Source organism: Somniosus microcephalus, chromosome 24, assembly GCF_052327205.1.
Source record: "Somniosus microcephalus isolate GS21.2 chromosome 24, FLI_Smic_1.0, whole genome shotgun sequence".
NCBI lineage: Eukaryota > Metazoa > Chordata > Chondrichthyes > Squaliformes > Somniosidae > Somniosus > Somniosus microcephalus.
Window position 1 is genome coordinate 39,095,584 of NC_141010.1, and position 25,431 is coordinate 39,121,014.

Here is a 25,431-nt window from a genome sequence, read left to right on the forward strand (position 1 = left end):
TGCGGCCTCTTTCTATGCGCGGTCCCTTTAAATTTCTGCCCATGCACAGTATTTACAATGTAAAAGCCGGTGAGCGGCCTGGGCGGGACTTTTCCCATTACTGCGCGGCCTCGCAGCTTAGAGGGAACAGCAGAGATGCTGTATAAATGCAAGTTGTTGTTGTATGGATGGGCTCTTGCTCCCTCAACTTTCCAAGTCACCTAATTATCCGTCTCCACTACCAGGACTTGGGAAAGTGTCAAGCAGGGCCAACGTGGAGAGAAAGGAAATCAGGAGAGTTACACCAAGCCAGCCATTGGATTAGAAGTTCAGCCACGACACAGGATGTAGATGTGTTGTCTGGTGACATCTAATTGAATGTATATATTTTTCCTTATTTTAGGATGTTTAAAAAAGCAGCTCAGCACTTTATTAAGCAAATCGATTCTGGAGGTGAACTGATCCCAGCAACCAGTATGTACGACTCGGAGAAGTTTAAGCCTTTGTGCCTGGTTTGCAGGAGAACGGGCGGCCCATTCTGGAGAAAGCCAAAATATTGCTCCACTGAGTTCCAATTGAAACAGATACTGGTTGGTGAAGACAGTTTGGCGCCAGGTGAGTTTCCTCCTGTCCAAGTGTGTGCTCATTGAACAATATTGTCAGGGTCCTCAACAAAACAGGAAAGCAGAGGGCTAAATCGAGCGCTTTGTCCATTCTGCCGAGTTCTCTTTTTTTTTTCACTAACTTCCCTGGAGGTGTTGACACTTGTTGGACGACTGTTTTGCCAGTCACTCTGGTACCTTGCCCAAATGGCCAGTCTTCAGTCGCGAGGCCAGATAGTGAGTCAGAATGTTGTGAGTTGAAGTCCCACTCCAGGGAGTTCAGCACACAATCCAGGCTGACACTCCAGTGCAGTACCGAGGGAGTGCTGCAATGTCAGAGGTGCCGTCTTGCGGGTGAGACGTTAAACCGAGGCCCTGTCTGCCCTCTCAGGTGAACATAAAAGATCCCATGGCACGATTTCAAAGAGCTGGGGAGTTTTCCCAGGTGACTTGGCCAATATTTATCCCATAACCAAGATCACTAAAAAAAATGTATCTGGTCGTTATCTCATTGCTGTTTATGGACACATTCTGTGTGTACATTCTTACATTACAACAGTAACTCTGCTACAAAAGTGCTTCCTTGGTTGTAAAGCGCTTTAGGACACCCTGAGGTCGTGAAAAGCGCTATATAAATGCAAATCTTTCTTTCTTTTATTTGAACATCACGGCTGTGCCTGATCTTCCCTTATCTGACATTTGATTTTTACCCCCTTTGGCATTTGGAGTAATTGGAAAACCCCAATTGATGCCTCAACTGAGACCACCTAACTAGACAAAGGCCACGTGTGGACCCCGGACGTTCTTGTGTCTGTGGTTCCAAAGTCCATCATGGGGTGCTTTTACCTCTAAGTTAATCGGGAGCATTCTTGTAAATCCTAACATAAGATCTTGCAGAGTCTCAGCGCGTGTTTTATTATTATTGATATCTGCAGAAAGGATGATCAAAATTATGGGAGAGACTTTAAAAAGTCTGTCATAAAGTGAATTTAAGAACATAAGAAATAGGAGCAGGAATAGGCCACTTGGCCCCTCGAGCCTGCTCCGCCATTCAATAAGATCAAGGCTGATCAAAACCACGCTCCCACCTGCTCCCCATAACCCTTCACTCCCTTATCTTGCAAAAATCTGTCTATCTCCACCTTAAATGTATTTAATGACCCAGCCTCCACAGCTCTCTGGGGCAGAGAATTCCACAGATTTACAACCCTCTGAGAGAAGAAATTCCTCCTCATCTCAGTTCTAAAAGGGCGACCCTTTATTCTAAAACTGTGCCCCCGCATTCTAGATTCCCCCACGATAGGAAACATCTTCTCTGCATCTACCTTGTCGTGCCCCCTCAGTATCCTATATGTTTCAATAAGATCACCTCTCATTCTTCTAAATTTCAATGAGTATAGGCCCAGCCTGCTCAACCTTTCCTCATAAGTCAACCCCCTCATCTCTGGAATTAACCTAGTAAATCGTCCCTCAACTACCTCCAATGCAAGTATATCCTTCCTTAAATAAGGAGACCAAAACTGTACGCAGTACTCAAGGTGTGGTCTCACCAATACCCTGTACAGTTGTAGCAGGACTTCCCTGCTTTTATACTCCAATCCCTTTGAAATAAAGGCCAACATTCCATTTGCCTTTTTGATTACTTGCTGTACCTGCATGCTAACTTTTTGTGTTTCACACACAAGGACCCCCAGGTCCCTCTGAACTGTAGCATTTTGTAATCTCTCTCCATTTAAATAATAATTTGCTTTTTTATTTTTCCTGCCAAAGTGTATAACCTCGCACTTTCCCTCTGAACCTGTGCTCTGAACCTTTATATCCCACAGCTATCGCTCGGAGTTACATTGCTATGGATAAGAACTGGATGGAGCCATGGAGGGGGGTGAAATTATAGAGTGGAGAGGCATGGAAGGGGGTGGGGGGATAGAAAGAGGTCAAATCAAAAGCAGAGCCAGTCCTAGGCCTCTCCCATCAACATCACAGTTTTTGCTCATGAATGAGCTGGGAGGTGACCAAACATTGCTTTTTTTTGTCAGTGGAGTGAAGTATGACAGCATCAATTTAGATAAAACGGTTCAGTCCGTAAGGGTGACCCCGAGCTTCTGGTCGCCTGTCATTTTAATTCACCGCTCCATTCCCACTTGGATCTCACCGTCTGCGGCCTCTTGCATTGTTCCATGGAAGCTCACCATAAACTCGAGGAACAGCACCTCATCTTCCGATTAGGCACTTTACAGCCTTCCGGACTCAATATTGAGTTCAACAATTTCAGATCATAACCTCGGCCCCTATTACATTTTTATATTTTTTATCCACACTTTTGGTTTGTGCCTTTTCCTTTTTCTCTCTCTCTCCCACATGGCAGCTGTCTCTCACTCTGCCAGCGCATTTCACACTTCATCTAGAGCCATTGTTTGTCTCTTTACCTGTCCGATTACCATCTCGTCTCACCTTGAATATCTCTTAATGTCTCTTTTTTCATCCCCTCCCCCATTTCCCAGCCCCCAAACTGCCTTTTAATCTTTTCATTTCCTGCCTTTTTTTCTCAGTTCTGTAGAAGGGTTTCAACCCGAAACGTCGACTCTGTTTATCTCTCCACGGATGTTGCCTGGCCTGCTGAGTTTTTCCAGCGTTTTCTGTTGTTATTTTTAGGTAAAACGGTGCTTATGTGAAAATCTATGGGGGAGAAATTCAACTTGGGCCCAAAATGATTTGCAACTGCTCCGCACCATCCTGAGGCCCAGCTCAGTTAGGCATTGGGCCTCATTTGAATGGAAGAGGTGAGTTGTGGGCACCAAACAGGCTACAAGCAGGCACTGACACCTGCTCAGTTTTAGACTGGGCAGTCTGATTGTTTGCAAGTTGTTTAGACAATTCTAAAATATAAACCAAATACCACAAGTCTGTGTTTTTAAATAGACAGCGATTTGTCCCTCTTATTTCTCCATCTTAAGGTGAGTAGTCATTGGTTATATAAACTCAATAAAGAGTACAATGAATTGTCATCACTAGCAACCAAAATAGCACAACCACAAAGCTGCTCCCTGCCCCATTTTGCCCCCCTTTTTTGGCTTGGAATTTGCACAAGGTTGCAAAGCTGGATGTTTCTTCCTTTCCTCTCTCCCTTCTCCTTGTGCCTCTCCCCTTCTCTCTGTTACTTCGCACTGTGGTGCCACCACTGGTAGCAAGTCATTATCATCACTATCGGTACCAGTGGGAAAGAGATTTCACCTGGCTATTATTGAATAAAACACATTCAAAAATGACTACCAATGGGAAAATCGTAGCCACATGTGTTACATTTTAATAAACATTTATTTTCATACAGTTCAGCAGAACGACATGTCCTTCCATTTCTCGGAGACAGTGGATGGCTCGGTCAAAGGGAAGGGAAAGTTCAAGGTCGAGCCACTAGCAGCAAAAGTTGCATCTATGAAAGCCGTGTGCCAAACCATTCAACTGCAAGGAACAAAACAAGTTTCCGTCAATATCTCAGATCTAACTGAAAGCCTGAAAAAACGGTAAAGTACAATAATGAGTGTCATAAATCTCATCATCGAGAAACTACTGATGAAATAACACTGGACGGCCAGCTGGTGGCGCTGTCCAAGGAGTATAAATACTCGGGCGTTGGCCCCAGCTTGCCAGGGACATTTTGTAAGACAAGGAACTAGTGAAGTACAACTAGACCTCCATGTTCTGAAACAAGTTGATTAAAGCCTTGCTTTATACTCAAACCAAGTGTGTAGTGAGTTTTATTACGTCAGTGAGGATTTGCCTATAGTGGTCATTTTTGGTCATGTTGCTTTAAAAATGGCCAATTGTTACTGTAATATGAACACAATTGACGGACGGGCAAAGACCAGCTGGTCCATCAACCCTACCCCACACTCGTGAGGGCCGGAGCATTAACTAAACTTCCTCCTTCCACCACCCCCCACCCTTCCCCACAGCTAGGGTTAGTACTTTGTCAACAGAGAACATTTCAGTAGTTTTAAAAATATATATATAGCTAAACAAGGTTTATGGGAATTAAAATGAGCTTTATGGAACTCTTTAAAAGATTTTTTTTTCCAAGGGTTGGGGAAGCAGTGCAACTTCTCGTAGTAAGTTGTATTCTTAATATTCATAGAATCATAGAATAGTGCAGCACAGAAGGAGGCCATTTAGCCCATCGAGTCTGTGCCGGCTCTTTCGAAGAGCAGTCCAGTTAGTCCCACTCCCCCGCTCTTTCCCCGTATCCCTGCAATTTTTTCTCCTTCAAGTATTTCTCCAATTCCCTTTTGAAGACTACTATTGAAACTGTACCCACCATCCTATCAGGCAGCGGATTCCAAATCCTAACCACTCGTTGCATAAAAAAGTTTTTCCTCATGTCGCCTCTGATTCTTTTGCCAATCGCCTTAAATCTGTGTCATCTGGTTATCGACCCTTCAGCCATTGAAACCAGTTTCTCTTTATTTACTCTATCTAACCTCTTCATGATTTTCTTGTCATTCATCAAATAGGTACTAGGTTCAATGGGTGTAACAATCTCCAGGTGTACCTGGAATCAGCTGGTGATGATAGTGGTGTCCTCCAATTGTAGAGTTGTCACCTGGGTTTGGGTGCCAGGAGTTTTGGTATATTTGTAGATTGAATGTTGTAAAATTCCACTTGTTTACGATTCTCGTTCTCTTTCAGAAAAGTTGGACGCTCTTGGGAGCTCATTAAAAATAATTACTCAGGAGATCTCTGCGTAGTAACCGAAACATTAATGGCTGTAGATCCCATCACACTGAAGAATGTTAACAAAGGAGGGTCAGAATTGTACGTCACATTACCTTACGTCTCCAAGGTAGGAGTGCCTGCAACTCTTGGGCCCGCAATGAATAATGACACCAAGACAGTAATTTCTTTCCAGGACTGCTGTGGTTTCTCTGTAACGAAGGCCGCGATTTCCCCTACCTCGGCAGGTCCATGGCGGATGATGTCGGTGACGGGTCCCGACCCCACTGCTGGCTCCAGCCCGCTGTGTAGAATGATTTCACGTTGATTGGGCTTGTTAAACCTGCCCAGCACGTTTCCTGGCCCAATTGAAGGAAGCGGGTCTGATGACGTCATTTGCTGACACGTCATCAGCCGGTTCCCTTAAAGGGACCATGCACAAATTTATTTTGACAGTTGTACTGTCAGTGTTCTACAGCATTGAGGGGTGCTGCAAACACTGACAAGCACTGCACAGAGGAACACAGCTGCACCCAGGCTCTCCCATGACTCCCTTCATATGCTTACAGCATGCAGGGAGGTTCTCTTCCCTTCCAATGGGCGGAAGAGACCTCCCCAGGACACCAACGCAGCCTGGTTGCACGTTGCACAGGAGGACACAAGCAGCAATGTCATCAGGAGGACCAGGCTGCAGTGGCACAAATCTTTCAATGATCTCAGTAGATCACGAAATGTTACTGCCAAGCCACACTCAACCTCATCCTGCTATGCCACTCATCACATCCCCATCACTCTGCCTTCCCTACCCTACTCCTGCACATCCTTACTCACACCAACTTACCTTGCACCTCCAGCCATCCCTCTCTATCTACAATATCACTTCCCCATCTCACTAACCACCCCTCACACTCACCCTCATCCATGTCCAATCATATCAACTAACAACGCACAAGGGTAGGCACTTGGGTGTTTTAGCCAATGTTTATGTAAAGTTTCTGGTAATGTGCTGTTAAACATTGAAACCTTTATTTTCAACATTTTGCGTTCTTGGACAGATTTGTGTGCACCTTTGGAGGAGGCTTAGTGAGTTGCAGTGAATGGTGAGACATAACGGTACCCCCTGCAATGGCGATGAGTGTGAAAGGAATGGCTTGGGCATTGTAGGGATGCTTTATGGTGTTGGTATGGGTGGTGCCAACCTGGTGCATCATGTGGCAGCCAGGGTGTACAGCGTCAAGTGAAGTAAATCTGGCCATTGTGAGGCCATCCCTGGCCTCCTGGGTAGCAATGTTGTCGGGTGCTGATGCCCTCTGTCCTGTGCAGCATCAGTTGGTTGCGGAGAAGGTTGGTGGTGTTGTTGGTGCTGCTGGTGTGCCTGGTGCTGCTGGTGTTGGGGCTGATCGTGGTGGGATTCTGAGGACCAAGGTGAGATAGCTTCAAGTGCACCGATGCTGATGGAATAGATGGCAGGTGAACTTGAGATGACAGAAGCGATCTGTCAATGGTGAGAGAGGTTGTTCCAATGAGGTGACACTGGATAGAGAGTTTGCTCCAAACACTTGCAACCTGCATAAAGCTCAATCTGTCTTCCAAATGCAGTAAGCAACAGCTTCTGAGCTTGGAAAGTGAACAGCTGTGAGATGGGAGCTTTTATAGCACATTTGCAGCTGTCAGGTAATGAGATGATTCCATGGTCATACAATACCCGACCTACTTACCTAACGTGATCCCCGAGCAGCGTGGACCCTGAGAAAGACCTCGTAAAATGGCAAGATGAGCTAAAAAAACTTTTTAATGGACTGTTAACAAGGTCATAGTAACCTGAATTGCCTCCCCCGCCACTGCATGTTGGGTCTGTTCAGCCCTGACAGACCCGACATTTGGGAAAGTCGTGTGGTGATGGGTTGACGGTGGGTTTCCGGCCCGCTGTCAGAAAAAAAAGATTTTCCCACCCGACCCGCCACCGAATGCGCCCACTGACCCCCTGAAAAATTCCCCCCATAGTTTAATGAAAGGAAAAATTGGATCCAAGGTTAGAGAAAATAGATTTTTTTTAAATAAAAATTTCAGACATAAAATGATCTACTGGTCCATCCAGCCTGACCCACACAGATGCCTTATTCATCACAATACAACAACTTGCATTTATATAGCACCTTTAATGTAGTAAAATGTCTCCAAACACTTCACAGAAGTACATAAGGAGATATTAGGACCAGAAACTTAACTGGACCAACCACATAAATACTGTGGCAACAAGAGCAGGTCAGAGGCTAGGTATTCTGTGGCGAGTGTCTCGCCTCCTGACTCCCCAAAGCCTTTCCACCATCTACAAGGCACAAGTAAGGAGTGTGATAGAATACTCTCCACTTGCCTGGATGAGTGTAGCTCCAACAACACTCAAGAAGCTCGACACCATCCAGGACAAAGCAGCCCGCTTCATCGGCACTCCATCCACCACCTTAAACATTCACTCCCTCCACCACCGGCGTACCGTGGCTGCAGTGCGTACCATCTACAAGATGCACTGCAGCAACTCGCCAAGGCTTCTTCGGCAGCACCTCCCAAACCCGCGACTTCTTCCACCGAGAAGGCCAAGGGCAGCAGGTGCATGGGAACACCACAAGCTCCAAGTTCCCCTCCAAGTCACACACCATCCTGACTTAGAAGTATATCGCTGATCCTTCATCGTCGCTGGGTCAAAATCCTGGAACTCCCTACCTAACAGCGCTGTGGGAGTACCATCACCACACGGACTGCAGCAGTTCAAGAAGGCGGCTCACCACCGCCTTCTCATGGGCAACTAGGGATGGGCAAACATAGAAACATAGAAGATAGGAGCAGGAGTAGGCCATTCGGCCCTTCGAGCCTGCTCCGCCATTCAATGAGATCATGGCTGATCATCCAAATTCAGTACCCTGTCCCTGCCTTCTCCCCATATCCCTTGATCCCTTTAGCTTTAAGAAATATATCCAACTCCTTCTTGAATATATTTAATGAACTGGCCTCCACCGCCCTCTGTGGCAGAGAATTCCACAGGTTCACCACTCTGGGTGAAGAAATTCCTCCTCATTTCAGTCCTAAATGTCCTAACCCTTATCCTTCGATTATGACCCCTGGTTCTGGACTCCCCGACCATCGGGAACATCCTTCCAGCATCTAGTCTGTCTAGGCCTGACAGAATTTTATAGGTTTCGATGAGATCCCCTCTCAATCTTCTAAACTCCAGTGAGTATAAGCCCAATCGACACAATCTCTCCTCATACGTCATTCCTGCCATCCCAGGTATCAGCCTGGTGAATCTTCGCTGCACTCCTTCCATGGCAAGAACGTCCTTCCTCAGATAAGGCGACCAAAACTGCACACAATACTCAAGGTGCGGTCTCACCAAGGCCCTGTACAACTGTAGCAAGACATCCTTGTTCCTGTACTCGAACCCTCTTGCTACGAAGGCCAACATACCATTTGCCTTCTTAACCGCCTGCTGCACCTGCATGCTTACCTTCAGCGACTGGTGCACAAGAACACCCAGGCCTCTCTGCAATTCCCCTTCTCCCAATCTATTGCCATTCAAATAATAATGTGCCTTCCTGTTTTTGCCACCAAAGTGGATAACCTCACATTTATCCACATTATAGTGCATTTGCCATGTTTCTGCCCAATCACCCAACCTGTCCAAATCGTACTGGAGTTTCATGACACCCTCCTCGCAGCATACCCTCCCACCCAGCTTTGTGTCGTCTGCAAATTTGGAGATATTACATCCAATTCCCTCGTCCAGATCATTAATATATATTGTGAACAGCTGGGGTCCTAGGACCGATCCTTGCGGTACCCCACTAGTCACTGCCTGTGACTTGGAAAACGACCCGTTTATTCCAACTCTTTGCTTTCTGTCCGCCAACCAGTTCTCTATCCAAGTCAATACCTTGCTCCCAATCCCATGTGCCTTAATTTTGCACGCTAATCTCTTATGCGGGACCTTATCGAAAGCCTTCTGAAAGTCCAAATACACCACATCCACTGGTTCTCCCTTATCTATTTTACCAGTTACATCCTCAAAAAATTCCAGTAGATTAGTCAAGCATGATTTACCTTTTGTAAATCCATGTTGACTTTGTCCGATCCTGTCACTGCTTTCCAAGTGCTCTGCTATTACATCTTTTATAATGGACTCCAGCATTTTCCCCACTACCGATGTCAGGCTTACCGGTCTATAATTCCCCGCTTTTTCTCTGCCACCTTTTTTGAATAGTGGGGTAACATTAGCTACCCTCCAATCCATGGGTACTGTTCCAGAGTCTATCGAGTTCTGGAAGATGACCAGCAATGCATCTACTATTTCTAGGGCCACTTCCTTAAGTACCCTGGGATGTAGATTATCAGGCCCTGGGGATTTATCGGCCTTCAGTTCCATCAATTTTCCTAAAACCATTTCCCTACAAATACTGATTTCTTTCAGTTCCACCTTTTCATCAGACCCTATGTTCCCCGGTATTTCTGGGAGGTTATTTGTGTCCTCCTTTGTGAAGACAGAACCAAAATATGTATTTAGTTGGTCTGCCATTTCTTTGCTTCCCCATTATAAATTCCCCCGATTCTGACTGCAAGGGACCTACGCTTGACTTCACCAATCTTTTTCTCTTCACATATCTATAAAAGCTTTTACAGTCAGTTTTTATGTTCCCTGCAAGCTTACTCTCATATTCTATTTTCCCTTTCTTAATTAATCCCTTTGTCCTCCTTTGTTGAATCCTGAACTGATCCCAATCCTCAGGATTATTGCTTTTTCTGGCCAATTTGTATGTCCTCTCCTTGGATCTTATGCTATCCCTAATTTCCCTTGTTATCCACGGTTGAGTCACCTTTTTTGTTTTATTTTTATGCCAAACTGGGATGAACAACTTCTGTAGTTCATCCATTCGGTCTTTGAATGTTTGCCATTGCCTATCCACCGTCACCCCTTTGAGTGCCATTCCCCAATCAATCCTACCCAACTCGCTCCTCAGACCATCGTAGTTTTCTTTATTTAAATTGAGGACCCTTGTTTCTGAGTCAACGACTTCATTCTCCATCTTAATGAAGAATTCGATCATATTATGATCGCTCCGACCCAAGGGGCCTCGTACAACAAGATTGCTAATTAATCCTTTCTCGTTACATAATACCCAGTCTAAGATGGCCTGATATCTGGTTGATTCCTCGACATATTGGTCCAGGAAACCATCCCGTAAAAACTCCAGGAATTCCTCCTCCCCAGTATTGTTGCCAATTTGGTTAGCCCAATCTATATGTAGATTAAAGTCACCCATGATGACTGCTGTGCCCTTATTGCACGCTTCTTTAATTTCCCTTTTAATGCCATCCCCAACCTCCGCCTTACTGTTTGGAAGTCTATATACCACTCCCACTAATGTTTTTTTCCCCTTAGTATTTCTCAATTCTACCCATACAGATTCCACATCATCAGAGCTAATATCCTTCATTACAATTGTGTTAATCCCTTCTTTAACCAGTAATGCTACCCCACCTCCCTTTCCTTTTTGCCTATCTTTCCTGAATATCGAATACCCCTGGATGTTGAGTTCCCAGTCTTGGCCAGCCTTGAGCCACGTTTCCGTAATCCCAACCAAATCATATTCGTTTACCTCTATTTGCGCAGCCAATTCATCCACATTATTACAAATGCTCCTCGCATTAAGACACAAAGGCCTAGAAATTCAGTGGGCCTTGCGCCCACTTAGCGCCTAAAGAGGTCTTTTGCGCCGGCGGGGTGGTAGCGCGGAAATTGAGTGCAGCGGTATTGGCGGCGGTAGCCGTTAGCGCTGCGCCGGGACCAATGACGTCATCGGTGTGCGCGGTGGCCCGTAACGCCCCGAAACCACGCCGATCCCCATATTTATTTGCGGCCGCCTCCTCCGAAGCGGGCGCAAACAGCGACCAGAAAACGGGGCCGTCCTGCTGCCATAGTGGGGCGCTTTAAAGCGGAAGGTGCGGCCGGCCGCTTTTTCGGCGGCCGCCTGCCCGCACCTCCTTCTCCGGCCTCCTCCACCCCCCCCCCCACGGCATTGCCGGCTGGTTTCCGTGGAGCCCGGCACTTCTCCGTTGTGCCGGGCTCTTTTGCCGGCACTCGCGATTGGGGCTCCGGCCGTTGCAGGCACCTCCCCCTTAAGAAAAGGAGGAGGCCTGCAGTACCGCAGCATGCCGCACCGCATCGGGTGGCGCTGCGGCAACTAGCGCGCCGACCTTCAGTTGCAGCGCCCCAAACGGAGGCGGGCACACCCTGGTATAGCGCCCGCTTCCGAATTGGGGCGCAGAAGATGAATATACGGCGTGCGCTAATGCCTCCCCGCCCAGCGCTAACTTTTGGGCGCGAGCGAGCTGCCCGCGCCCAAGTGAATTTCTAGGCCAAAGCCTTCAGGCTTGTTTTTTTAATGCTCTTAGAGCTATTAGAATTATTATTTACTGTGGCCATGTTTGATTTAAACCATTGATTTCTCTGACTGCCACTTTTGTTTTTCTCCTTCCTATCTTTTGCTTTTATCCTTGTTTCCCTTTCCTCTGTCTCCCTGCTCAGGTTCCCAACCCCCTTCCATTTTAGTTTAAACCCTCCCCCACAGCACTAGCAAACAAACCCCCTAGGACATCGGTTCCAGCCCTGCCCAGGTGCAGACCGTCCGGTTTGAACTGGTCCCACCTCCCCCAGAAGCGGTTCCAATGTCCCAGGAACTTGAATCCCTCCCCCTGGCACCATTCCTCTAGCCACGTATTCATCTGAAGTATCCTTCTATTTCTACTCTGACTAGCACGTGGCACTGGTAGCAATCCTGAGATTACTACCTTTGAGGTCCTGTTTTTTAATTTACCTCCTAACTCCCTATATTCTGCTTTTAGGACCTCATCCTGCTTTTTACCTACATCGTTGGTGCCTATATGCACCACGACAACTGGCTGTTCACCCAATAAATGCTGGTATTGCCAGCAATGCCCTGATCCCATAAACGAATTTTAAAAAAGTGGCCAAAAGCTTGGTCGAAGAGGTAGGTTTTAAGGAGTGTCTTAAAGGAGGACAGATTTAGAGAGGAAGAGAGGTATCGGGAGAGAATTCCAGAGCTTAGGACCTAGGCAGCTGACGGCACAGCCGCTAATGTTGGAGCGATTAAAATCGGGGATATGCAGCAGGCCAGAATTGGAGGAGTGAAGAGATCTCGGATGGTTGGTAGGGCTGGTGGAGGTTACAGAGAAAGGGCAGGATGAGGCCAGGGAGGAATTTGAAAACAATACAGTTACTACCCACCTCACCTGAAGCCATGTCATCTCCTGGGAGAGGCGATAAACCAGATTAAAACCCAAGCCTACTTGGGGGAAATCCAGAAAATTCTGCTCTGACCCCCTTTAGGTGATCGAAACTAGTTCAGGAGACCACCCTGGTCCTGATTAACATTACAAGGTTACTGAGAGGAGTCTAGTATAGGAGATCTATTAAAAAAAACAAGGAAATTCAAGGTAGTTAGGCAAATCCTTGGGTTCACAGAACAATTTAACTCATTGATTCGTCCTCTCTTAGTTTATGAGGGATGCAAATCTCCACTACTCCAAGTTTCATGTGTATTTCATCTCTAATGAGTGTCTTTTTTAGGCAGGTGCAGAATACACTATTTTGACAGAAAGGACACTAGATGTTTCTAAAGGAGTGGTCCTTGCCTACAAAGTGTGGGACCTCACTATTACAGAAGACGACACGCTCTGTAAGTGATTGTGGAATTTAAATGTTTTACCCTTCCCTGATGTTCCCCATGCCAGACACATTCCCATGTAAAGGGCTGGGCAGGTAACCCTGTACAAGGCCTCCATCAGTGCTGCTCAGTAAATGGCAGCTCGAAGCTTGAAGTCCCTGGCTGACGAGACCTTCTGATTTGGTCTTACTTTCACTGAAGTGACTTCTTTTTTATTGAGGAACTATGGTGAATGGCCATGGCAGAAAAGAATAAGACTGGAAAACTGCGTAAATCAGGAAATAGTGACTAGGCAACACTACGCTTGGGTTTTAAAAGCCTGACAATTATAGGAGAAAGGAAAAATCAAGGAAGGGAAGGAATTCCCTCACCGGGAAAGTATTAGAGCGAGAGATGATGTGGTGAGTATTGATTTCAACACAGTAAACTTGTAGGCAGTTAGATGAATGTCTAGGACAAGGAGAACAAGAGAAAAGTAGCAATGGCCCTAGGATGGACAAAATAGAAACAGGTGAGAAACGCTGTAGCTAGGAGAGCTTGGAGAGCAAGGGTGAGAGGGCGATCATCTATAAACAAGAGGCTTTTTCTCATATCCTTTCCAGGTGTGTGAGAAGTGTCAGCAGAAGAATTTCCAGATATTAAAGTGTTACATGGACTTGGGCTTTGTAGCTCACCCAAGTTGCCATTTTTCATGTGTGAATCTAGATCGTGAGTATTGGTGAGTAGTTTACTATAGGGGGCATCATAGCCAAGCTCCATGTCCTCACTCAAGATTCACATACGTGCAGCAGTCAGTGGACAGTATTCAGGAGTGGGAACCCTGGCTGAATTTTTTTCTCTCTTCCTAGTTCAGGATCAACTGTAGTGCCCCTACTTTTGTTCCAGACATAATGTGCTAACTCAGCACAAGCCAAGGATTGAATCTGGAACCCACTGGGACTGCATAGCTCAATTTCATCTAGGTAAAGGGACAGACTCTGTCTTCACATTTCTTGCCTTCTGCATTATCTGCAAAGTGGAAGAACTTCAGAAGCAGGTCAATCACCAAACCGTACATTTAACACCTTCATTGAACCTGCCTCTCCATCGAGTAAATACTTTCATATGCACAAAACAATAAAATATTTGAAATTTGTTGCTAGCAGCTCTCGTAGGCTTCCAGTTTTCCTTTAACTTAATGACTCTTTCTCCTTTCCTTTTCAGGCCTCACAATGCCAAAGAAGAAGAGCCTATCAAAGTCTTTGTTGTGCCTTGACAGTACAGAAGGTACAGTCCCTGGTGTAGCCAGTTGGAAATTATTACAAGGATAGACCATATTTCTGGAAGAAGTAGAAATAGAAAAAAAGTTGAAAGATTAAGCTTGCCTTATAGTAATGAGGGATAGAACGTAAAAGATCCCATGGCATTATTTTGAAGAAGAGCAGGGGAGTTCTCCCTGGTGTCCGGCCAATATTTATCCCTCAATCAACATCACTAAAAAAAAGCATTATCTGTTCATTATCACATTGCTGTTTGTGGGACCTTGCTGTGTGCAAATTGGCTGCTGCATTTCCCACATTACAACAGTGACTACCTTAACTCTGTGTCCTCTGGTTACTGACCCTCCTGCCACTGGGAACAGTTTCTCCTTATTTACTCTATCAAAATCCCTCATAAATTTGAACACCTCTATCAAATCTCCTCTTAACTAAAAGAAAGACTTGCATTTATATAGCACCTTTCACGACCACCGGATGTCTCAAAGCGCTTTACAACCAATTAAGTACTTTTTGAAGCGGAGTCACTGTTGCAATGTGGGAAACACGGCAGCCAATTTGCGCACAGCAAGGCCCCACAAAAGCAATGTGAAAATGAGCCGATAATCTGTTTTTGTTATGTTGGTTGAGGGATAAATATTGGCCAGGACACTGGGGATAACTCCCTGCTCTTCTTCGAAATAGTGCCATGGGATCTTTTACATCCTCTGGAGAGAGTAGACGGGGCCTCGGTTTAACGCCTCATCTGAAAGACGGCACCTCTGACAGTGCAGCACTCCCTCAGCACTGCACTGGGAGTGTCAGCCTAGCTTTATGTGCTACAAGTCTCTGGAGTGGGACTTGAACCCACAACCTTCATGACCCAGAGGCCAGTGTGATACCCTCTGAGCCACAGCTGACACTAGAATGAAAACTGCAATAATTTTCATTCAGGAGCCCTGTGAACAGTTTATTTCAAAGAGTAGATTTGGAATGGTGGCGTTGGAGGGACGTCAACCAGGGCTGGTGAAGGGAAGAATCAACCCCAGCTCCTGCTTCTGATCATTCTCTGATTGTCCCTGCTGAAAAGTGTGTGTGTGTGTGTGTGTGTGTGTCTCTCACTGTTTCTGCTCCTGAGGATAGAGATCCATTTGCTGATCTTTCAAAACATGACCACTTGCTTTGGAATTCCTCCTCTTTGAAAAATTTCCATTTGAATTTTCTACACATCACAGCGATCTATTGTCTGATATTAAAAACAGAAAATCGTGGAAATACTCAGCAGGTCAGGCAGCATCTGTGGGGAGAGAAACAGAGTTAATGTTTCAGGTCGATGAACTTTCGTCAGAACCTGAAACATTAACTCTGTTTTCTCTCTCCACAGATGCTGCCTGACCTGCTGAGTGTTTCCAGCATTTTCTGTTTTTATTTCAGATTTCCAGCCTCCGCAGTATTTTGCTTTTGTACTATTGTCTGATGGCCGGTGCAGTCAACGCTAACGCCATCCTGCCAGGGTAAAAGAAAAATCCACACAACATTGGTAAAACTTCCCCAGAACCTCACTGCTTCTAACTCACCACGTTTTCTTGAATTTTATTTCTTTCAGTTAAAGGAGAGGAAGGCTTTGAAATCTGCCGTGAATTTAAGTGTCTGGAAACTGTTTTGAAGCGTCGACTCCTGGACCTCACGTGTCAGATTATTGAAGACTCTGTACTTCATTCAGTTCTCAGTGACATGGTAAGATGAGATTTTGTTTTAAATACTGAAAGGAAATGTCGCCAAAGACGGATTGGTCCCTGGTTTGATCACTTGTCTTTGCTGAGTCAGCTGATTTCAATTGGTGGTGCAATTGTCCCGTGTGTCCCTGGGTTAGGGAGGAGGTTAGGAGATGCTTCTGATCACTATCTAGTTGCTCCATGTGGAAAGCATATGTGTGGGGAAGTTGGGTGAGGATAGGATTGGGTTTGGTTGCGATGTCCCTCAAATAGTTTGCTAATATTATAGCATAGCAAAATACTGCGGATGCTGGAAATCCGAAATAACAACAGAAAACGCTGGAAAAACTCAGCAGGGCAGGGCAGCATCTGTGGAGAGAGAAACGGAGTTAACGTTTTCCAGTTCTGACGAAAGGTCATCGACCTGAAACGTTAACTCTGTTTCTCTCTCCACGGATGCTGCCTGGCCTGCTGAGTTTTTCCAGCGTTGTCTGTTGTTATTTAGGTTGCTAATATTGTTGTCTAGGCTAACATATGCAGAATGGCCATGAAGCCTAGGCAGTGAACGTCACCATGAAGCTTCTCTTTTCAATTGCATTAGTGAAGTCAGCTCCCTCACATTGTCCAAACCATTGTCCAGCTCTCCTAGAATGGGGATGATTTGTCAGTTATATGAAACAAATCTAAATGTTACGAGTTTTATTAGAAGCTGGGAGAGATCAGCCAACCTTTCCATTTTGGACACCCGTAGTTGGCATCGAGTACACCCAAGGGAAGGGTTAGCGGCAGGTCAACATTAGATACCAGGGGTTAGGAGCAGAGTAATCTGCCGTCTACACTGTTGCAACAATGGGGCAGAATTTGTTGAAAAATTAATGGTGTCTGAACGACACTCTCCGTTGTTAATGTGCAAATTGGCCAGCAACATGTGGCGAGGAAGAGATGCCCCGTGAACTGTGAATTGCCACAAGTTGCTGAATGATTTACACCACTCCGCCGTTAGTTTCACGAAAACAGCGAGATGTTGTGGTATTAATCATGCCTTTTCACTTCTGCTCTTTTGTTTCTCAGCTCTGTGATGCTTGCGCTGGAATTGAATATAAACTCTCAGATTTGAATAAGTTGGATAAAAACAGTAAAGAATGTGCAGAGAATCTGCTAGGAATCTTGGGTGAGGATCAATTGAAGAACGCAGCGGAGAACAATCTTCTTAAAGCAGTCTGTCTTCTCATTGCAGCATTGGAAGGTAGGGAGCCAAATCTGAACCTTCATGGACCAACAAACCAACATCCAACCCTTCCTACATTGAACTATCCTAGAATAAGTACAAAAGGGCTCAGCCTTCTACAAAGGGAGAAAGGTTGTAGCATACGGTAGTGTAATGATTACGTTACTGGACTAGAAGCCTGGACTAATATTCCAGAGAACATGAGCTCAAATTCCGCCATGGCAAATTGAGTTTGAAAAGGAAATTGGAAGCTGTTAAATTGGCGTTCACTAATGTCCTTTAGGGAAGGAAATCTGCCGTCCTTACCTGGTGTGACCTATATGTGACTCCAGTCACACACCAACGTGGTTGACCCTTAACTGTCCTTTGAAGTAGCCAGTAAGCCACACAGCTGCATGAAACCACTACCAGCCCAACATCATGGTGTACTCACAAGGCTCCAGGATGGGCATTAAATGGTGGCCTTGCCAGCAACGCGCACATCCCGAGAATGAATTTAAAAACCCTTTGACTTATAGAAACTATGGCCTTGATAGTAACACCGTGACACCGCCACCACCCACACCCCCACTGGGCAGGAAAGGGTTGGGCAAGGGGTTGAAATTTGAAAAGCCGTTGTGCTCCTGACTGCCGTATTAGTAATGGCGTTGATTCAGGCCCTCGACGAAGCTCCTGCTAAAAGCAGGTGGAGACCTACTTAGGATGTGATGCGCCATCAGTTACTCAAAAGACTGAGGTTGAGCGAGTAACAATCAGGCTTTTATTAACTAAAGAATGAAGGTCTTGTCTCGAGTGGTCGACCCGTCCAGAATACTAAGGGACTGGGAGGTAGTCACTTATATACCTGGAATAGTGGGAGGAGTCAGCCGAGGCATGTCCAGACCTGTACCTAGTGGAATACACATACAGACACAGACAGGTTATAACAGTGGTTTACCACATTCACCCCTTGTTTAAAAATGAGTCCGGCGGGGTGAAGTGTATTTAAAAGTTCGTGTATTGGAGTCTCTCCGGAGGTCTTGTCTGCCGCTGTGATTGACGTGGCGACGGCAGGGGTGGTGGAGCTTCCGGCATCGCGTCCCGTGTAGGCTGGGGCCCTGGAGTGTAGTCCTCGTGGGTGACGGTCCAAGGCGAGCCGGCTGCTGGGGTTGGATATCGGGTCGTGGGGGGGGGTGGTAATGGGTAGTGGGTTACAGCGGTCCCCGAGGGTGCGAGGTCTCGTATGGAGACTGTGTCCTCCCGCCCGTCCGGGTACGCAATGTAAGCGTACTGGGGGGTTGGCGTGGAGGAGGTCGACCCTCTCGACCAGGGGGTCCATTTTATTGGCCCTCACGTGTCTTCTCAGTAGTACCGGCCCTGGGGACGTCAGCCATGGCGGTAACGATGTCCCCGATGTGGACTTCCTTGGGAAGACAAACATTTTCTCGTGAGGGGTGGCATTGGTGGCAGTGCAGAGCAGTGACCGAATCGAGTGGAGCGCATCGGGGAGCACCTCCTGCCAGCGGGAGGTCGGAAGGCCCCTAGACTTTAAGGCTAGTAGGGCGGCCTTCCAAACTGTTGCATTCTCTCTTTCCACCTGTCCGTTCCCCCGGGGGTTGTAACTGGTGGTCCTGCTTGTGGCTATACCCCTAGCGAGCAGGTACTGGCAGAGTTCGTCGCTCATAAACGATGAGCCCCGGTCGCTATGGATATAGCTGGGGAAACCGAACAGGGTGAAGAGGCTGTTCAGAGATTTAATGACCGTGGCACTGGTCATGTCCGGGCAGGGGATAGCGAACGGGAACCGGGAGTACTCGTCAATGATGTTGAGGAAGTACACATTGCGGTCGGAGGAGGGGAGAGGCCCTTTGAAATCGACGCTCAGGCGTTCGAAAGGGCGAGTGGCTTTTATCAGGTGGGCTCTGTCTGGTCTATAAAAGTGCGGTTTGCACTCAGCGCAGACTTGGCAGTTCTTGGTCATGGTCCTGACCTCCTCGATGGAGTAAGGCAGGTTGCGGGCCTTGATGAAGTGGAAGAACCTGGTGACCCCCGGGTGGCAGAGGTCATTGTGGAGGGCCCTCAGCTTATCGATCTGCGCGCTGGCGCAGGTGCCACGTGATAGGGCATCTGGGGGTTCATTGAGCTTCCCAGGCCGGTACAAGATCTCGTAATTGTAGGTGGAAAGTTCGATTCTCCACCTCAAGATCTTGTCATTTTTGATTTTGCCCCTCTGCTTGTTGTTGAACATAAAAGCAACTGAACGCTGGTCAGTGAGCAGGGTAAATCGTTTTCCGGCCAGGTAGTGCCTCCAATGACGCACAGCCTCCACGATAGCCTGGGCCTCCTTCTCGACCGCGGAGTGTCTGGTCTCCGGGCCCTGGAGGGTTCGTGAGAAGAATGCCACAGGTCTCCCCGCCTGATTAAGGGTGGCGGCCAGAGCGAAGTCGGACGCATCGCTTTCCACCTGGAAGGGGATGGATTCGTCCACTGCGTGCATGGTGGCTTTGGCAATGTCTTCCTTGATACGGTGGAAGGCTAAGCGGGCCTCTGCCGTCATGGGAAAAGAGGTGGACTTGATCAGCGGACGGGCTTTGTCTGCATAGTAGGGGACCCACTGAGCGTAGTAGGAAAAAAACCCTAGGCACCTCTTCAGAGCTTTTAGGCAGTGGGGCAGTGGGAGTTCCATAAGGGGACGCATCCGGTCCGGGTCGGGACCGATGACCCTGTGTTCCACAACACAGCCAAGGATGGCGAGGCGGTCTGTGCGGAATATGCACTTCTCCTTGTTATATGTCAGGTTCAGGAGTTGGGCGGTGCGGAGGAATTTCTCGAGGTTTGCGTCATGGTCCTGCAAGTCATGGCCGCAGATGGTCACATTGTCTAGGTAAGGGAAAGTGGCCTGCAGCTCGTTTTGATCGACCATCCGGTCCATCTCCCTTTGGAAGACGGAGACCCCGTTAGTAACGCCGAAGGGAACCCTAAGGAAGTGATAGAGGCGGCCGTTTGCCTCAAAAGCAGTATACTGGCGGTCTTCAGGGCTGATGGGGAGCTGGTGGTACGCTGATTTCAGGTCAATGGTCGAAAAGACGCGGTACTGCGCGATCTGGTTGACCATGTCAGCTATGCGGGGGAGTGGGTAGGCGTCCAGCAGGGTGTAGCGGTTTATTGTTTGGCTGTAGTCGATGACCAGGCGTTGTTTCTCGCCGGTCTTAACGACTACAACCTGGGCTCGCCAGGGGCTGGAGCTGCCCTCAATAATCCCCTCCTTCAGGAGCCGTTCCACTTCGGTTTTGATGAAAACCCTGTCCCCGGCACTGTATCGCCTGCTCTTTGTGGCGATGGGCTTACAGTCGGGGGTGAGGTTAGCAAACAGTGGGGGGGGTGGGACTCTGAGTGTGGAGCGGTTGCATCTGGTGCGCGGCGGGCAATTTGGAGGCTGCTGGCTGCGGACTGTGAGTGGGGGGAGGGGGCCACCGTACGCCATCGTAACGCTTTTGAGGTGGCACTGGAAATCCAACCCCAGTAGAACGGCAGCGCAGAGGTCGGGCAGGACCAGGAGTTTAAAATTATTGAACACAGTCCCGTCTACTACTAGTGTCAGCACGCAGTAGCCGCCAATGTCCGCTGACTGGGACTCGGAGGCCATAGAAATCCGCTGGTGCGCAGGCAGGACTGGGAGAGAGCAACGCCGCACCGTGTCGGGGTGGATGAAGCTCTCTGTGCTCCCGGAGTCAAAAAGGCAGTTTATTGCATGGCCATTTACCTTAACGTCCATTTTGGACCGAGCTAGCTGGTGCGGTCTCGTTTGGTCCAGCGTCACAGAGGCCAGCATAGGGGTCGGTGTGTCGCCGCGAGTATCAGATGGGGGGGGGTTGGCGATCTGCTGCGTCCCGGCTGGTGTCCAAGATGGCGGCGTCCATGATTCCCATGTGGCTGGAGTTGTCCAAGATGGCTGCTGCTGCGGTGGTTCGCACATGGCTGGGGAGGCCCAAGATGGCGGCCCGCACAGCCCACACGCGGCGCTGTTGGGGGCCCAAGATGGCGGCTCGCACGGCCCACACGCGGCACTGCTGGCGTTCGGGGTGGTTTTGGCCTTGCAGACGCTGGCGTAGTGTCCCTTTTTCCCGCAGCCCGAGCAGGTCGCATTCTTCGCCGGGCAGCGCGCTCTGGGGTGTTTGGCCTGGCCACAGAAGTAGCATTTCTGGCCTTGGGATACTGCTGTCTGGCTTTGGGACACTGCTGCGGTAGTTGGGCCGTTGTTGGGCTGTGGCTGGGGTGGTACGGTGCTATGGGGCTGTCCTACCGTGTCCCAGGTTGTCGTTCCCCGCGGCGTCCACGGTGCAGAGGAGTAGGCATCCATGCCCCGGAAGGCTGCGTCCAGCGTTAGTGCGATGTCGGAGGCTTTGTCGAGGGTGAGGTCACTCTGCTCCAGCAGTCGCTGTCGGGTGTAGTTGGACCTGTGGCCCGCTACGAAGGCATCCCGGATCAGTTCCTCCGTGTACTTAGTGGGCGTTACCGCCTTACACCCACAGGCCCGGCCAAGCACGGACAGTGCTTGGAGGTATTCCTCAGTCGATTCCCCAGGTTGTTGCTTGCGACTGCCCAGAAGGTGCCTAGCGTATACTTCGTTCACAGGGCGCATGTACTGGGTCTTGAGGAGCTGGAGGGCGGCTGTGTACGAGGTCGCATCCCGGATGACCGAGTACACTCGGTGGTTCACCTTGGAGAACAGGACAGACAGTTTGTCCGCATCCGTTTCGACTGCAGTGGAGGCAGTCAGGAATGTCTCGAAGCACGTGAGCCAGTGAGCAAACTTGGTGGAAGCGTCCGCTTCCCGACTGTCCAGGTCCAGGCATGCTGGTGTGAGGATCTTCTCCATTATAAAAAATTTAGTTAATAAAATTGATGTGCCATCAATTACTCAAAAGACTGAGGTTAAGCGAGTAACAATCAGGCTTTTATTAACTAAAGAATGAAGGTCTTGTCTCGAGTGGTCGACCCGTCCAGAATACTAAGGGACTGGGAGGTAGTCACTTATATACCTGGAATAGTGGGAGGAGTCAGCCGAGGCATGTCCAGACCTGTACCTAGTGGAATACACATACAGACACAGACAGGTTATAACAGTGGTTTACCACAGGATGCAAAGGTCATCAGCGCACCTTGTGGAAAGTCTAAGAGGAAGCAGCAGGAGCTCGGGTTGTTCTTACTCTAGGATCTTTGCAAACGTTAACTTTTTCCTTTTTCAGATTTGCCACCTGCGACGGTGCGATTGTTAGTTCAGAGTTTGAAGATGGAGATTCTACCTCAGCAACTTGACATGGTAAGCAGTGAGCTAACACCATGAAAGGGAAAGGAAAGAGGCAAATAATTACATTTGGAATAAAGAGTACCAGGGAGTGAACTAAACTGGAAATATTGGACACCTGGGAATTAATGAAATTGAAAATAATGAATACCTGAGAGTAAATTAAAATGGATACCTGGGAATGAATAATGGAAATCTGGGGATTAATTATATCAAAAGTAAGGATAACTGAACGTGAATTCAAATGGTGAAAATGGATACCTGAGAATGAAATTGGGAGTAATGGATATTGGAAATAAATTTTAAAAGGAATAACTGATACCTGGAAATGCATTAAATGGGAGTAATATATACTCAACAATTAATTAAATTGAGATTAGTTGGAATCCTGGATACCTGGGAATTAATTCAAATGGAAATAAGGATAATGTAGTGAATTAAATTGGGAATAAATGAATACCTGGGAGTGAACTAAGTTGAAAACAGTTGATATGTAGGATTGATATCCAGGCAAACTAAATTCAGCAGCTCAGAAAGTTTTATAAATGTGGAGAATGAGTCTCCCGATTACTGTACTGGGTTGCCTCTGACAGCAAGAGTGCCTTCTAAGCTGGGTGGGGGTATGGGGTGGAGTTTCTCGTGGCTCCGAGTGCGGAATGAAAATGGCAGCAAGTAGCAACAGCAGCCATCGCTGGCACTAAGATTGGATCCGCTTTTAGGCCCCGATTCTAACTCCAGGTGGATTCCCCGCTCAGGCCTGAGTTAAAATTACAGTCGGGTCTCAATGATGTCATCGGGCCGCAGCATACATATGTAAAGAAGGACACCGTTGGCTCTGGGCGTGTGTCCTTGCTGCCCGCTCCAGAGAGCAGGTTAAAAGTGCAGATGTTGCGATCATGGTGGCTTTCAGACAGGTAAAAGCCAGGGTGTAAAAGTAGGGTTAAAACCGCACCCCCCCTCCCCAATTGGTGTCTGGCTGTGGGTAGGTTCAATGCTCAGCTTAGCCCATACATGCAATAAAAGTACTTGGTTGCACCCTTCATAGCTGCAATGGTGTCTCAAGTGCTGGACCAACCTGTAAATCTGCTGGTGGAACTTAAAAAATAAAATCCTTTCATTTACCTGTTGTTGTTTCTGAAGGTCACCAGCATCATCGATCATCTAGAGGGTAGCCAAGTGGGCCAGGTTCTGAAAGTGGATACCAGCGGTTTGACGGAGAGTGTGTTTGGAATAACTGCAGAGATTCTGAATGAAATCGGAATTCAGCTGGAGAGAGAAGATGTTGAAAAGAAGAAAGAAACGAGTCTGTGTGAACTGTCCGTCGCTTTGTACTGTCTGGATGCATTGAGCAGTCATTGACAGAGTGAATCCAGCAGACTCAGCGTGCTGATTCATCTTGTCTTTGTTACTATTGCAGAGCTCAGAGAAGATCCGCGTGCATTTATGTCCATTGATTCTACTTTCCTGACTTGCTTTGAAGTTATAATCTGAGTGTCTCTTTTCATTTTATCCGTACCGAGGCAAGATTATAAATGGCCAAATTCCTTTACCAATGTTCAGAAAGGTACAAAACGGTAAAACAATCTGAAAAAGGCGAACGGGTCCATCAGCATAGAATTACATGGAATAGACAGCACAGAAACAGGCCATTCGGCCCAACCATTCCATGCTGGCATTTATGCTGCACCCGAGCCTCCTCTCGTCTTTCCTCATCTAACTTGATCAGCGTAACCCTCTATTCCCGTCTGCCTGATATGCTTATCCAGCCTCCCCTTAAACTTTTAAAATCAAAATCTGAGATCAAATAATCAAATAACTCACTATTCGCCTCAACTACCCCTTGTGGTGGCGAGTTCCACATTCTCACCACTCTCTGGGTACAGAAGTTCCAGATTCATTTTCCAAGAAATTCATTTGAACATCAGAATAATTTCCGCTACATAATCCTGATTTGTATGTAACTCACACATCAACTTGCATGTTATGACCCACAAATGTGAAGCTATTTTATTGCTGGCTTTATAGTTTTCCTAAATTTGTTTTAAAATGTTAGTAACTATTGCATTTTGTGTAGTTTTGTATTTATCAAAACAATGACAGTCGGAAAAAAATAATTCCCCACCTTGAAGGGCACTTCGTCCTTCCAATGCATGTGTATGTGTAACACGGTTACCAAAACAGAACACAGCACTGTAAGTGTGGTCTGATTTGTAAAGCCTTAGCATAACTTCTGTAGAGTAATATTCTACAGCTATAGCTATATATCCTGGTATTGCACATTGGACATTGAACATGACATGACTATTAATCCCAAGTTACTTCCTAAGACTCACTGGCCTAGAAATTCACCATGGGTGGTGACGGTTTTCACTGTTGCTCCTCTCCTGAAGATGACAACTACACCTGGAGTACAATTCCACAGGCATCAGGTGTCCTTCGTTAACTTACCCTGATTCTTCACAAGTGTCAGCGGGTTATCTGACAGTGGAGGATATCGCCGAGTCTGACCCTGCCCTGAGCTGATATACACGTAGATGCACAATGAAGCAGGAGTTGCTGGATAGCGATCGAAACCTAGAACGCCGGCCGCTTTCCCCTTCTCTAGCACGGGGGCACTGGGCCAGTTGTAGGGCTAAATGCTGAGCCTATTGGTATCAACTAACTCAGTAGCGATTGAGGATTGAACCCGCGACTTTCTGGGCTCACACACAGAATACGGGACGATGAATAATTAGTTTTGTAAATTTGCCGCTATGTTCTGTGTTCCAGTTGTACATAGAAACATAGAAGATAGGAGCAGGAGTAGGCCATTCGGCCCCTCGAGCCTGCTCCGCCATTCAATGCGATCATGGTCATCCAAATTCAGTACCCTGTCCCTGCTTTCTCCCCATATCCCTTGAACCCCTTAGCCTTAAGAAATATATCTAACTCCTTCTTGAATA

General features: G+C 47.3%; 1 protein-coding gene across 1 annotated transcript; it reads left to right on the forward strand.

The window, feature by feature from the left end:
• The first annotated feature begins 383 nt into the window (after window positions 1-383).
• On the forward strand, window positions 384-24,550 carry LOC147101249 (gasdermin-A-like). Its single transcript, XM_085966538.1, has 9 exons — window positions 384-594; window positions 3,910-4,102; window positions 5,265-5,418; window positions 12,928-13,036; window positions 14,228-14,290; window positions 15,866-15,996; window positions 17,046-17,220; window positions 22,431-22,504; window positions 23,630-24,550. Exons 1-9 carry the CDS (start codon window positions 384-386, stop codon window positions 23,846-23,848), a joined length of 1,329 nt encoding a protein of 442 aa, XP_085822664.1. The 3' UTR covers window positions 23,849-24,550.
• The last annotated feature ends 881 nt before the right edge of the window (window positions 24,551-25,431 follow it).